General features: G+C 36.9%; 1 protein-coding gene across 2 annotated transcripts in view; it reads right to left on the bottom strand.

The window, feature by feature from the left end:
• Positions 1–15,601, bottom strand: part of dpy19l3 (dpy-19 like C-mannosyltransferase 3) — a 102,331-nt gene that overhangs the window by 71,358 nt on the left and 15,372 nt on the right. For both annotated transcript variants that reach the window (XM_030127048.1, XM_030127056.1), the window contains exon 4: positions 9,201–9,291. In XM_030127048.1, coding sequence (XP_029982908.1) covers positions 9,201–9,291 — 91 coding nt within the window. The remainder of the gene's footprint in view (positions 1–9,200; positions 9,292–15,601) is intronic.

Genomic DNA, 15,601 nt, shown 5'->3' with positions numbered 1-15,601 from the left:
AAGAAATTAAGAAATGTCAGCTTTTTAGTCTCTCTCTCTCTCTCTCTCTCTCTCTCTCTCTCTCTCTCTCTCTCTCTCTCTCTCTCTCTCAAAACACTTAAGGAACATGGCCACCCAAATACTGTTATTCCTTGCTAAGAAAATGATTACTGTCAACTGGAAGGATCCAAAACAACCAACTATAATTGAGTGGGTACTAGGGATGTGACTATATGAAAATTTCATATCACGATTATGGTGCATTCTTTAGAGAATATTTGACAGCGTCTCAGATCATTTACTCCAAATCATAAACAAATCTCTTCATACTGGTATCTTTCCAGATGCCTTTGCTGGTTTTTCCTGCCTCCCCTACTTGCTTGTCCTTGCAGTGTCTCGTCAGCATGTTGTCCACGTGTACTGTGTGTAATCTGTATGATGTCTTCATATTTGTGCTTTGCATTATCTTCTGTTCTTCACTGCAATTTTCGAAGAAAGGGTTTTGTGGCAGCGCTCTAGTTGTACTCTGTACTAGGAGCAGCGGCCCGATGTCCCTAATCATCGAACCCAATTTCGTTTGATGTACTTTGTACTGTCAAATGACAATAAAGAGCTTCTGATTATGATTATGATTATGATGGTGACCAAAATTATCATTATTATTGCGATATTGTTGAAATTGTGCTCAAAATGTTCAAAAAGCACTTATACACACACTGAAATAATTTAACCAAGTTGTATTTTGAAAACAAAAAAATAAATAATAATAGGCACAATGTACTTCCTGTTGGCAGAAACATTAAAATATTAACATGTAAACATCAAACACAAATGTGCATTAATGATGACACCTTATGGCCATTGGTTGACCATTTTCCATTTCAAGTTTGAGTTGTTTTAGTTCCTTTTAGATAGATAGATAGATAGATAGATAGATAGATTAGATAGATTAGATAGATTAGATAGATAGATAGATAGATAGATAGATAGATAGATAGATAGATAGATAGATAGATAGATAGATAGATAGATAGATAGATAGATAGATAGATAGATAGATAGATAGATAGATAGAAAGAATTTAAACCTTAATACTAACCGTCAGGAATTTTACCATGGTTTATTGTTATACCAGTAATCCTTACATCCCTAGTGGGTACACAGACTGAAAAGGGTCTACTCTATGGAGCGAATGACCGCAAGTCTACAACTAAAGATGGACACTTTTGAACAAAGAGGGAACTGTATTACTCTGTATTTGGGTGACTGATGAAGGAATGGGTGCTACTACAAGATTGTTATGTCTCTCTATAGTCGCTTTTCCATTGAACATCTGTGCAAAACTTTACCGATATTTACTAAATGTCAAAAAAACACAAGTGTGTAATGTCGGTTTTTCCATTAAATTACAAATGCGATGATTTGTTTATTTATTATCGCGAGATGACACGAGAAGTCATTCCATAAACATGGCGACGAACGTAAATATGGTGTTGATTTACAGATATATTCATTATTATTATATATTACCCCTCTATCTCGTACTAAATTAAAAAATGATTGGGTTTCCTGGTGTGTCCACACATACCACGACATATTTCTTCTTCTTCTTCTTCGCTTGTTGTAACACCCGTCAACATCTGTTTTTTTAATTCACCTGACTCTAGTCCATTGCAGTTTGAGTGATATACCATTTGTGCTACACCCGAAAAACTATCTCTTGCCAGTGAAAACATTTTTAATCAAAACATGAGACTTTTGGCAAAATTGCACATTTTTATGCGCAAGTTATATTTGCGCAATTTGAGGGTCAATGGAAAAGCGACTTATGACTGATATTGTACTGCTGTAATTTTCCTTGGTAAAAAAAAAAAAAAAAAAAAACATTTATTTTTTATGTGATTTCCCTTCATGGTATTTCTAGTGTATTTCTTCAACTTGTGCTTTAATTCTTAGGGTCCTATGTCAGAGGATGTTTTGTTTTATGGAAAAATTAAAATATCTAAATAAAAAATTAAAAAAAAAAACAAAAACAAAGTGGCCGCCCATCCTCAGAATGGCTCTGTTTGAGGTTTCCTTCTTGACCATCACTAAGTCTTTCAAGGGGAATTGTTGGGCTTCTATGTATAATTCTGTAAAGTCTAGATTTGAGCTGCAACATTTAATAATTTAGGTGTCAACTATTAATTTAATTGCCATGTATTTTGATAATTACTAATTACAGTAACAAGATATTTCTGATTGCAGCTTCTTAACCTTTAGGGGTCCACGGTTACGGCCTAGTGACTGAATCACATGACATTTTCAACACGTCGTAGCGTCAGAAGTCAGTCACGTAGACCACTGAGGAAAACTGCATTGGAAAGTGCGGACTTGAAACAGTCCCCCACTTTTATTTGATACTGATAGAGCAAAAAGGTATGACAGTTTGAACTTGGAGCAAACAAACATGGATAAAAGTATGAAAATGAGGTGTGTGTGTGTGTGTGTGTGTGTGTGTGTGTGTGTGTGTGTGTGGGGGGGGGGGGCGTTATATTTCTGACCACATCTTAGTCATTTTCTGTCCTTCTTCAAAACGGAAAAAAACTGTCCGAATCTGCGGATTCTAATCCTCAAACTGTATTAGCATTACAGGTAAGGATGAGAATGACCCCCACCTGAACCGGATGCAGAAACCGGGAGGACCAGGGGAGGTGTGAAAACCAGAAAAAAAACACCTATATAAAGATATGCTTTTATGACAAATATTTGAGTATAGTTTTAATCTATCATAATTTTGATTTTATATACCTAATATTTGGAACCAATATTCACTTTTAAAGTCTTTGAAAAGGTTCATTAAACATCTTTGTGTTATTTATGCAATAAATTATATACATTTTTCAAATCGGATTTTATATTTATGTGTTTTTTGGCCGTTTGTGCTGATATAGTAGGTTAAAGTGAAAAAATAACAGGCAGATGAGATAGATAAGGTTGTGCTGAAAAAAAGATACCAAACATGGGTAGAGTAAACATCTCTTTGTATAGAATATAAAGGCAAAATCAAAAGTACTCAAAAATAGCCACAATAGGCTCAGACCCCTAAGGGTTAAATGTGAGTATTTTCAGTTTTCTTTCCTCCTCTGTTACAGTAAACTAAATCTCTCTGTTTTCTGGACCAAAGAAGACATTAAAGATTATTATTATTATTATTATTATTATTATTATTATTATTATTATTATTATTATTATTATTATCTTGGGCTCTGGGAAATGCTTTTTCACCATTTACAGGGCAAAAAAATCCATTGCTTAATGAAGAAAATCAGATTAATCGACAATGAATATAATTTGTTGCAGATCTGGTCTTGATCTTTCTATGCAAGTGTCTTCAAATAATTTTGTTATAATTTGGTGCTATGAATATAATTTCGTGCTTCCCTATTTTGCATATTAGCACTTTTATCTTTTTCACCTTTCATCCTGTTCATCATCCACCTTCTCATACATTATTAACTTCATCTCCCCACTTCCTCTTTCTATAGTGTTTTCTTTCTCCAGTGATTTCAGTCCTTCCATCCCTCTGTTGCCTTTTGTCTCTGTCTGTTAAGCGGGGTACACACTTAAAGATAATCAGACTTTTTTAGTCTCGATTTTCCCCCTTCCTGACTAAGGACAACAAACGCCAGATTATTTTGTTTTATAAGATTATCCTATAAGATTCTCTAGTGGTCTGAGGTGTGTTAAGAGTGAATTTGTCCCGATAATCGGCTCTGAAACGGGTCAGGGCTGACAACCGTAAATATTAAACATGTTCAATATTTATGACAAAAAATCTTCATGTGTGGGGAAACCTGACAACTCCCGAGCAGGGTCCTGCACAGGTCCACTTTTCCAAACCCACACCCGCCTGTACCCACACACATTACACCCACAACCTAACCTGACCCATGATTAAACACATTGTCTACACATAACTCACGCTTAAGGGCTTCATTTTTGGCTATGCGCTGTTCAATGACATCTGTGGCCGGATGTAAACAGACATGAAGCTCACTTCAAAATAAAACCAGATGTGGATCAACCACAGTCAAATTAGATGATCATCATCATTAAATGTCCTGCAAATTATTTTAATCCATGAATTTTTATTTTTTCACTTCCTTGCTTACTACCCACCCACATTTTGTTTAATTTCACCCAGACCCGAACCCGCAAAAATTCTTCTGATTTTTTTAACCAATTAATTTTTTTTTACCCATCCCCACACCGTCCCTGCACCCCTGACCTTTTTTTTTTTTTTTTGGGGGGGGGGGGGGGGGGGGGGGGCCTGATTCAGGACTCTACTCTCGAGTCATGCTATGTTTCTTCTTCTTTGTTTTTGTTTCTGTGGAGGAAAAATAATTTTTTTTTTGCTGATTCATTCTGTCTAAGCAGTTTGTCTAAACTTTGTACTTGTCATTCTGACGATGTTAGACTTTGTACTTGCTATACTGAGCAAATCAATAGAATCTAATCAAAACCCATACACTGTAGGGACATGTGATGGAACTTAGGTAAACATGTTTACATGACCTGCACAGTATAAAGGCTGTTTGAATCTGTGTGTCAGACTGGACCCTGTTTGCAAACAGTGAGACTTTATCTCTGAATCTGTGTGTTGATCATTGCTGCTTATTGTTGGTTGTTCACTTCAATTTGAAACATCATTTTGTAATAAAATTTAAAACTCTACAAGCTCATTGTGCTTCTTTCTCACTGTGAGGTTTAGGCCCCGACAGTTTCATCACGTGAGATTTCTGCTCGGAGGACTAGATTCTAGATCAGTGGTGGGACAGAATCCTTATGTATGTGGCGTGCTGGGTTGAGATTATCGGAGCACACCACACACAGTACGATCAAAACTGTTCAATGCCTGATTTTTTGTCTTCGTGTGGGGGGTCTGTAACAGATAAAACAATCTCTTCAGATTTCGAAAATACGTGTTTACCCCGCTTTACTCATTCACTTACACTACTCAATCAATCAATCGAACAATCAAATTTTACTTATATAGCGCCAAATCTTAACAAAAGTTATCTCATGACACTTTACATGTAGAACCGGTTGTAACCAGACTCTCAAGCCAATTTACAGAACAGTAGACGTGCCACCTCGTTTTAAAACAACTGTGAAAACAAAAGAGGTGAACACAGTGTGAGTCTGGGAGGTCAGTCAGTCAGTCAGTCCCTCAACTGATTAGACTACAGGTCATTTATTAGCATGGGTTGAAAATTAGGCCTGTTTCCAACTTGGAGCTTTACATGATAATGGGAACAAAATAATTAGACTAATTTTCCTCAGACCAGACAATGCGTCATGAGTAATTGTGGTGATTTGCTTCACGTGGCTGCAAAATGGAAAAAAAGGGTTGCTTCTCTACAGAGGAGTGGGTAAAGACAGCCATCTGGTGTCTACACCATGTAGATAAAAAGGCCTTTCTGTCTAGATGTTACAGCAACTATAATTTCCCTATATTTTGGTGTCACGTTGTGAACATAAGTGACTAAGCTTCACTCAGTTCGATACTGTTCTACCACCTACAGCTGAAGTTTGTCACTTCTGAAACAATGGTTTTTGATCGAAGCGAAATCAGACAGTTTAAGCCTGTCAACGAAGAAAAAAAAGGAGTTAATACAGTGGCTGTTTTTTTCATTAAAATCTTATTTGAGTACATAGATTATATACTTGTTCATAAGTTAATATATGAAAAAGTCTGGCTCTGTTTTTCTATCAGTGAAGATGTTATGACCCCAAGGTTATATAAACATTTTCGGAGTTTGTGCTTCAACTCTGAATTAATGCATGTATCCGCTCTTCTCAATTCTCAAGTTGTAGGTCCTTGTGTCCTCAACCCTCCTCCCTTATTAATTTATGATTAATTTTTCAGTTCATAACGTGGCTCGATAGAGGCCTGAGATCCTGCCCCTTCCACTGTACCCCATAGGACCTAAAATCAGAAGAAAAATATGAATGGCAGTCAACAGCAAGACACAAATCCTCCCATTCCTTTTCAAATGTTTGTTTTTTTTCTTCGTTTTCTGTTTTTCCTTGTTGTTTTTGGTTTTAAATATTGATATTTGAAATAAAAAACTAATAATTTTGATCCCGTTTGATGCGTTCTGCGGCTCTTCACTCCTTGAGCCCTTGCCTCAACTCCATAGATGGTGTTAGTCCATTAAAAAGATAATTTAATCTTTTTTTTTTTTTTTAAATGTTATTTGTGTGTTTTTTGGCCTTTTGTATTGATATAGTACGATAAAGTGAAAAAATAATGTACAAATGAGATAGATGAAGTTGTGCTGAAAAAAAAAGATACCAAACATGGGTATAGTAAACATTTCTTTATATAGTATATAAAGGCAAAATCAAAAGTACTCAAAAACAGCCAAAATAGGCACAGACTCCTAAGGGTAAATCCAGACATGTTAGAGCTCTTTCACACATACTCCCTCTTATTGTCTCTGAGTGTATAAAGGGTTACAGGTGAGCAGAGCTGATTGGCTGAGTATGTATTTGTGATTATGGGTGTGTACGTGGCTCCAGTTGCTGATTGGTTGCTGCGTCAAACCATGTGGTGTCCCCCCAGATCATATGGACTCCTCTTTTCCCACCAGAGGACAATTCACTCTTACTGAATGCACAGGATGATGTGAAGATACTCATCAGCCTTAGTTCATAAGGGTAAGTTAAGCTAGGAATTAGCGTAGACAGCTGTTGATTTTTTCATGTATTTTGATGAAGTGAGTTTAGGTCAGTCAATTCTTGTTCCTTTTGTTTATGATTTCTGCCGTTAGCTCACCCCGAGGGTTATAATTAAGGATTCAAAACTTTAACAGCTGCAAATTTGTGGTACTGATGATTCTGTCGAGCTGGGGAAGAGATTTTCATTTAATAAAAACATGCATCTAAAAGTAATAACATCCAAGATAATCTTCCACATGATAGATGACAAAGTGGTATATAATAATACTTTTGGACTTGGAATTGTATTTTACTTTTTTAATTAATGTTGTGTGAGTATTACGATAGGTAATGAAACAGCTAAAGAGTTTTTTGTTTTTCCTTTTCTTAGTTCTGGCTAAAAAAGAAATGACCCAGTTAGTTTGTTACATAATGAAAATCCCTTTACAAAATCCTGATGCGCACCACTTTGGCATGTGGAGAAAGCATAGACTGTACAAAACGCGGAAGACGACAACAGCTCCTTTAGCTGAAGCCAAAATACGTTGGCTGGTTCCAGTACAGATCATAAACCCTGTCCCTGCAATTTAGTTCATTTAAGTTCCAGTACCAATCTTGTCTCTTTTTTTTTTTTTTTCTAAAGGTAATTGCTGGCATTTAAGTACATTTAATCTGACTTGCCAGTTAAATATAGTAAAACCTTTATGGAAAGTTATTATTTGATTACATAAAATGAGGTGACAGACAACAATAATGAGCTGTCAAGAATGTGCTGACTAGCCAATGGCCAGACATCACACCCCTGTGTCTCCACTGCATATATAATGTATTAAAAAACAAAAAAAGTGCATTTAAAAGGATGTATACATCCACTATAATAAAATACAGAACAATATCTGAATAAGTGAATATCTAGTTATAATATGGAAGAATGCATAAAAGAAGATATTATTGTAATTAATACAGACTGTCATGATTATCACATTTATTAATAACTGTATTTATAGTAAATATTTAAAGTGCATATAAACATTATAGTTTATATAAAAAACGGTTGATTATGCAAATCTGATTGTGTGTGAGGTGACTAAAAAAGTGTATGGGAATGGTTTGTATGGATGCTTTGTGTTACTATGAAAATATACAGGAAAAAAAGTGTGTTAACAAAGCAAACAAAGTGGAATCAATTGAATTATTAGTTTGTAAAAAGGAGGTAGGAGTTTATAAGTTATACTTCTTCCCACTGCTTTTCGAGCGCCAAAAAAATTTGTTTGACCATGTTGTATGGTTCTTTGTTATCTGATGATTATATGGCAGTGTTTTTCAACCTTGGGTCAGGACCCCACGTGGGGTCGCCTGAAAGTCAAATGGGGTCAACTGAAATTTCTAGTAATTGATAAAAAAAAAACAAAAAAAAAAAAACAACCTACTAATAAAAAATATAGTTTGAGTGGAGAGTTGAGTCGAGTTGAGACAGACAGTCACAATCCATAAAAGACATGACAAACTGTGAAGCTGAAACTGAAGCACTGTGGTACTGTTTATCTTTCAAATGTTCATTGTGGTCAGTTTCAGATGCTGCAGCTCTTTCATAATTCATAGTTTGAGTTCTTGTTTGTTCAGTATTAATTGTCAGCCTTGTAAATCCAACCTGGACTGACTGTACATATCCTGACCAAGGAAAATAAAATTCTCACTTTGTGCAGTAATCTACACCTGGCTTTTCTGCCTCCGTCCATAATAATATACATTATATAGACTAAATGTCATCTAAAATTAATGTTTATTTGCAACATAGTATATTAAACTATTACATGACCAAAAACAAAATAATTTTAGCAAAAAAAGTCTCCATTTTGAGTATCTGGGGTCGCCAGAAATTTGCGATGTTAACCCTTTCATGCATGAATTATTAGAACCTTAATCAAGATTTTTTTTTTCCAGAGTGTTTTTATTCCTCTTTAGGCATGAAAAAAAACCCAATGTGATTGAATTTTTTTTTTAAATCAACCTTTTTTTCATGGAGTTACAAAAATGTCCACTCAGCTACACCATGAATTTTATTCTTGAAGCAAAGAAACATGTATTTAAAACCCAATATCATAAAGTGACATGAAAACAGTGAAATGAAACCATATTTAATGCAGCTAATCTGATGTTTTCTCACATTTTAACATATTCTAATACTAGTTATTATTCACTTCATGGAGATAATATGCAAAAAATAAATATTAACAATTGATTTCCACTCAAGAACCAATCAAAAACAGCAAAGTTACAATAATGGTATGAATTGCAGTTTATGAGATGATGCATAAGTGTCCACTATGTTGGTTCATATGGAACTAAAACAACAAAACCCATGAATATACAAGAGTAAAGCTGTAGAGTAACTGTCCACTGTAGTGACCACTATGCATGAAAGGGTTAAAATGGGGTCACAAGCCAAAAAAGGTCGGGAACCACAGTTCTATGCGCTCAAAATAAAACTAAACTAACATAAGTATGGTATATACCTTCTTGTATGGATGGGGCCTGCAAGATTTGCTTGTAGTAGGAGTAGTACAGTCCACACTCTGTCCGAAAAGAGATTTCCCGCTCCACTTCCTGCAACAGAAAGCAAGCAAAGAAATTTTTATGCATGCAACCAACAAATTTTGTCCTCTGTAATACGGAAAACAGATATTCTGGCAAGACATGACAGAAACCTGGAGAGATAGAGGCAGTACAGCTAATACACTGGTAATCCTCCACGCTAACAATACGACAGGTACATTGTGTTTGTGTTCAGAGGGTGTCGTCTTTAGAGATTACTGTTCCACTCAGGTAAAAAACAGACAATAAACAACCGGCTACAGAACACTGGATCAATAAACATATAATATTCCGCTTTAGAAAGTCTTTTAGCAGCTGTCCTTAAGTACAAAGAAATTCCCCCGTAGTCATAGACTTGTTTGACGAATGGGTTGTGTGATTTTACTGAAAGTCTATCAAATCGGTTCTCCAGCGTCATTGCCCATAACCAGATGAATGCGGTCATGCAGAGGGATCTCTTAAAATGTCCTGCTCATTAAAAATCAAAGCATATTTATGAATGTTATTGTCAAACCAGATGTGACCTTTTTTTTTTCCAAACAGTGACTTATGACTCATACAATAGCCTATCCTTCACAAAAGGACCATAAATAAAGAATAACGTGACGCATAATTCCTTACCAGAAAGCTTGCAACTAATAGCTTCTTGAAGGGCAGTGAATGGAATATTCAACACTTAAAATACACATTTAAGTTGAATAGTGGATTGTAAATATTGTAAATTACGACATAGGTGAAAGTAGTTACGGTTTTAGAGCTATCAGGGATGATGAATGGTAAAAATAAAACACAACTTTAACGACAGCTGTGGAACGACAGGCATTTTGGTCCCAGAGTCAGAGTTTGGTAAAATAGCTTTTCAATACGCAGCCCCTTCTTCATGGAATGATTTACAGAAGGACCTGAAACTGTCAGGAATTGTTACTTTGGGACGATTTAAGTCTATTTTAATGGAAAACAATAATCTTTCTCAGTGTTATCGCTTTAAAATTTCCACTGAACTCTTTTTTTTTTTTTTTTCAGTCTTGGTCTCTTATTGTATCATATCATTGCATCTTATTTATTTACAGTGTATATTAAAGTTGGTTGTTTGTTGTCTCTTGATTTGCTGGTAATATATATGCTGCCCATATCACTCTTGGGGGAAAAATGAAGATTGAAATGAGTTTTTCATATGGGTAAATAAAGGATATACACTGTATAATAATGCTCACAGAAGCAGATGATAAGCAGAAGCAAGCAATGTCATCATATCCTTTTTTTTTTTTGCGATCCAATTTTTATTTTCATTTTCATTTAACCAATTAAATCGAACAGAGGTATTTCTGGTTATACAATACGACCGGAATGGATTCCAGAGCAAGAACACTAACAGTGAGCCCAAGACACAAGAATGCGCCATGGGACAATCATATCCTCATTTAAGGTTTTCCCTCTAACATTATAAGGATAAGGTGCAGTACATATTTTGGGATGTATCTGAGTCAAATTATTATAAAAAAGTTAGTCTAGAGAACATCAAAATTAAATAAAACTAACAGATGTAATGGTTGTAGTTGGTCTCCAGTGAAGCTCTTTAGCAAGTTTTGCCTTTAAACTTCTTGGGTATTTTGCATCATCTCCTTTAAGGTTGTCCTTTAAGGTTGCACGTACTTCATAAATATTAATAATAGCGCAATGAAAAACTGATATTTTGCAGGAGGACATGGTGCAATCTTTCACACTGAAAGAAATAAACAAAAATGTGTTAAACAATATTCACTTTTCCTGGATTCCAAACCCCTAAATACAACAATCATGCCACCTGCTCCCACCACCAAAACTGCAGAACTTATCCCAAAAATGCTAGAGAATCCCCTGACTTAACTTCATTATGACATTACATATACACATAAACTTCATTAAACACTGATGTACCTGAAGATGCATTCAATAAAGTGGTTCTTTTCATATTTCATGAAGAAAAATGAGGATATTCACCTCATTGGTTAGACAGATATCATCTAATAATATCCATAAAATCATTATATAAATGTCAATGTACAGGTCACTGCAGATTTAACCTATGCTGTCACGCCAAATATCATTTCCAAATATAGCACTACATACAAGTCACTCAGGCCTTTTTAAACAGAGCGACCATGCATCCTTAACTGAGGCACAGGAGGCTGATTTAAAGCATTAAACAATGTTTAGACAGGACTCATCTGCTCTGAATGTGGCCTCAGTAATGGAATGAGGTGGAAATTCAACGTAGCTAGGCCATTCACGACAACAAGGGAGGATAGCAGTCTTTTTCTGTCACTCCACATGTGAGCCAAGATTAGACTACTGAGGAGTGTGACACTTTTTATTTGTACTGTTTTACAACCTGATGCTTGGGACTCATATGGCAGGCTGTGACTTCTCTGTAACATGCTAGGTTGATTAAGGGGTGGAATTAAAACCGTATCCATTATTCAAGTAATAACTCCTACCGTGAGCTGGGAGAACCACAGCAGATTCTCATGTATTGCATTAACACACCAGGCCTGAGTCACTGCCAGCAGCCCAGCCAATAACAGTCCCGCTGCCATGGAAACGCTGTGTTGCCAAGGCCAGTGGGAGAGAACGCCTGAACCGGAACAATTACCAGACCCTAAAGCTCCAAGAACAGGCGCTTCTTCTGCACCCCTGGCCTGCAAGGTATCAGACGTCCCCGACACTGTGGAAGTGCTGCATCTTCCTTTAGTTTTCAGAGTTTCTGGTTTGAGGCCTGAATTATGTTGTAGCTCACTCAGCTTAACTCTCTTACGCAGCTCCATTGCCCGAGAAGAGGGAGATTATCAATAAGTTCTTGGATCCTTTGATGAGCTGAATCCAGGTAGATAAACAGTACGCTCCTGGGCTGGGCTATAGAACTGATCCAAATCCATTACAGTAATAAATGTAAATGCAGTGTCTCTCTCTTTTTTTTTTTGAAGTCGGTCCAAATAAATTTGCTTTTTAATCGCTTCAAGTTCCTTGCCAAAGGAAATATGCAAAAAGCTTCCTCAGAGGGAATGAGCAGTTAGTTTCCTTCCCAATCCTCCTTTTGAGTTTGCCTAAGGCAAAACAAGCCTTGGCTGTTCACCAAGAACTCTGATGAGATGGCTAATCCTCAGTTTAAATTAAGGTCAAAGAGAATAAGGCCTAGTTAACAAGTTCACACATCGCTCAGCACACTCATTGACAGTTCACTTCTCAGACGGATACTCTTCTCTGTGACTTTCTGTTAACATTTCCTCTACATGGATCTTTGAAAAGCTCCCATCTCTCTGATGATGTGCTTGAAGAATCCAATCCAGGGTCCATCCAGTACTGGCCTCGCTCAGCCTCCACTCTGTTTTTGGTTCCAGAGTCTAATTACTGACCGACCTCTGCCTCCCGAGAACACCAACAGAGAATTCAAACAAAAAAAGCAATCTGTGAACAAAGAGACTCCCAACTCTGAGGAGAAAGACAGAAAACTGAGCCACAGTGAGTCTGTGAACAAGAGGATGGGCTGTAGATAAGTGCAGCAGCCAGGGGGAGGGAAAGAAAAGAGAGCTAACTACTGGTAACCTCTTGTCTATAAAGACACACATACACACAGGAAAAGAATAAGATGGGGGTGGGAGGTGGAGAACAGTAAAGGGAACATGTTGGAACATCCTTCGGAAAATGCAGGACCATTTATCAAAGGATTTGCAGATCTGGAACGGACGTCAAGCTGTGAGCACATGTCTGAAATAAACTCTGTGGGGCACAGGGACCAATGTGGACATGACTTCACACATGGTGAATGCGAGAGCCCAGATTAAGCCAGCTGCCTCTGCACGTGCGAGGGCAGGACTGGTGTTAATAAGCATCACCAAGACTGTTTGTGTCTCGCATGAGAATGAGAGCAAAGGCTGGATAAGATGCCCTCCAGATTCTTTAACCTTAGGCCACCACTGCTAACACAACCCCTCAACAACACACTGGGTGAAGGAACCACGTGTGAGATTATTAAAACACACTCATTTTTTTGTTAAGCAACAGCGTCTCCACAGACTGAAAACACTCCGATAGCATCAGTCACGTAGGATAAAGGCAGGCAGCAACAACTACAAAGTACAGACACAGAGCCAAGTGAGGTCCCAAACTCACAAATTACTTTCCAGCATGTTTCACGGTCTTTTCCATTCTACTTGACCCGGAGACACTTGAGAACATTTGTATTTGTGAGACAGTAAGAGGAAGAGTGAAAAAGAGCCAGACGGAGAGAGACGGAGAACCTCTAAGGGCAGGAAATTAAATTCATCATCTCAACTGGCTGAGAGTGTAACGGCAGCCAGTTCAAGACCGGGTCAGACTCCAGCATCAGTTGGCAAAGCCACTAGGGTGTTAACAGTGTGTACATTACACCATTAGCTGTAAGGTCTGCACAACAATGTAGTGCATCCATGTGTGAACTCTTGGATGATGTCTTCCAGTATGTCTGCATGTTTGTCCAATTAGTGGAGAAGAAAAGAAAAGTCTTGGAATTAAGAACAAAAGAAAATCAACATTGAAAAAAAAAACCCAGCATGCTTACATTAGCTGTTTTTTTTTTTTTTCAGATGATTTGAAGAAGCAAAAGTCACAAAATTGCAATGGAAATACAATGTTTCCCACAGATCTGTCAGGGTTTTCGCAATTATAAGGTTTAGGTCCAGCACCCGAGCTACTCTGGCCACCGCCTACGACAAATGAATGTAAAATCAATGTGGGAAGCATGAAAACAAACTAAAAATAAACTTTTCATTCATCTAATGGTTGGTGCTCACCACAGTATTTCTAGTTTGTTATGAGACTACAGTGAGCCGCCACAGCGTGTATATTTAATAGGAAACACTGGCTGTCAACTGAAAGTGGGTCAAGTGAAATCATCAGAAAGAACTTTTTATGCTTCATTTGAACAGAAAAGGATGTTCTTGTCATTAATTAGACACAAATAAAATGAATTATGATATGCTGGAGATTAATATCCTATTATCACCATCTTTACTTTGCTTAATGATGACTCTACCTTAGAACTTTCTCTTCAGCAAAGGCGTATATTATGGGTTGCTCTCACTGCAGCCAAGAAAATGCTGGCATTGAGATGGCAACCACCTCATACTTTATCACAGCAACAATGGATCAATTATTTTCTTGATATAGTTATGACGGAGAGGTCAGTGGCCCGGATGCATGCAGCCAGTCGAAAAACGCTTAGTATGTGGGATGGTGTTTATTTTATGGTTAAAGACAGAGTGCAACATAATTGTCTGTGACTTTCCTCATCACTATTCTGTTTATATCTGTAAATTATATTCTCTTTCATCTATATACATGTATTTGTCTTTATTAATTGGTTTTCGTATTCTGAGATCCAGATTGGGTTGGTATGGGGGTTGCCTCTGGTTCTGGGGGGGTTGGGGTTTATACTTTGTGTGTCACAGAATCTTGTATTATAAAATGTGAAGTTCTTTCTTTTTCTTTTGTATTGTACTTCTGAGATGCACAATGAAAACAAATAAAAAAATCAATCAAAAAAATAAATAAATAAATAAAATGAATTAAAATGTGCGTTCACTTCTATCTCTAGTTCATTTTTATCTTCTTACAATGAATATCATGAATTACAACAGAAACCCTTTTAATATCCACCAGGTGAGGGGTGCATGCATGGATGCAATTCAGTATTATAGAGTTGTAAACCTAACCATAAATTGTGTGAAAGAGGTGGAATTTTAAAAGGTCAGCAGCATCACACCACTCAGAAAAAATAGACCATTCGTAACTGTGTTTTGTGGAAAAACTGAGATGCGAAAAATCAGCTACTATGACAGATAATCTCAAAATAAACACAAAGAAACATGCGATTCAAGTTACTAAGTAACCAGTCAGGAATGCACGCACCAGCTGCGCCAATAGATGAAAAGCTTTGACAGATGACAAACACAGCCCCAACAAGAACCCAATTAAACCGTATTTTTTGTGACGTGCTTCTCCTCTTCTTCCCCAGATGCTGGTTCTGTTGCACATGTGTTGTCATTTGACATTTAGATCCTTGTGAAAAGTCTTACACAGAGGCTGTGAAAGCATTAACGGCATAAAGACACACACACGTACACAATGTGCAATGATGTCACACACTTATGTGGGAACGTTTCATGGGAAGCCAAGCCACCGAGTGACCAGCATTTATTAAGAATGAAAGCATCTGTCTGCCTCGGATCTTTGCACACAAGCTGATGAAAAAAACTCACAGTTAACCCATAAACACCCAGCACTACTTTTATGTCAGTTCCCAAAT

The sequence above is a fragment of the Sphaeramia orbicularis genome, chromosome 3 (genome assembly GCF_902148855.1).
Source record: "Sphaeramia orbicularis chromosome 3, fSphaOr1.1, whole genome shotgun sequence".
NCBI lineage: Eukaryota > Metazoa > Chordata > Actinopteri > Kurtiformes > Apogonidae > Sphaeramia > Sphaeramia orbicularis.
The sequence above is the reverse complement of the archived record's forward strand: the minus strand, read 5'-3'. Positions and strand labels throughout refer to the sequence as shown.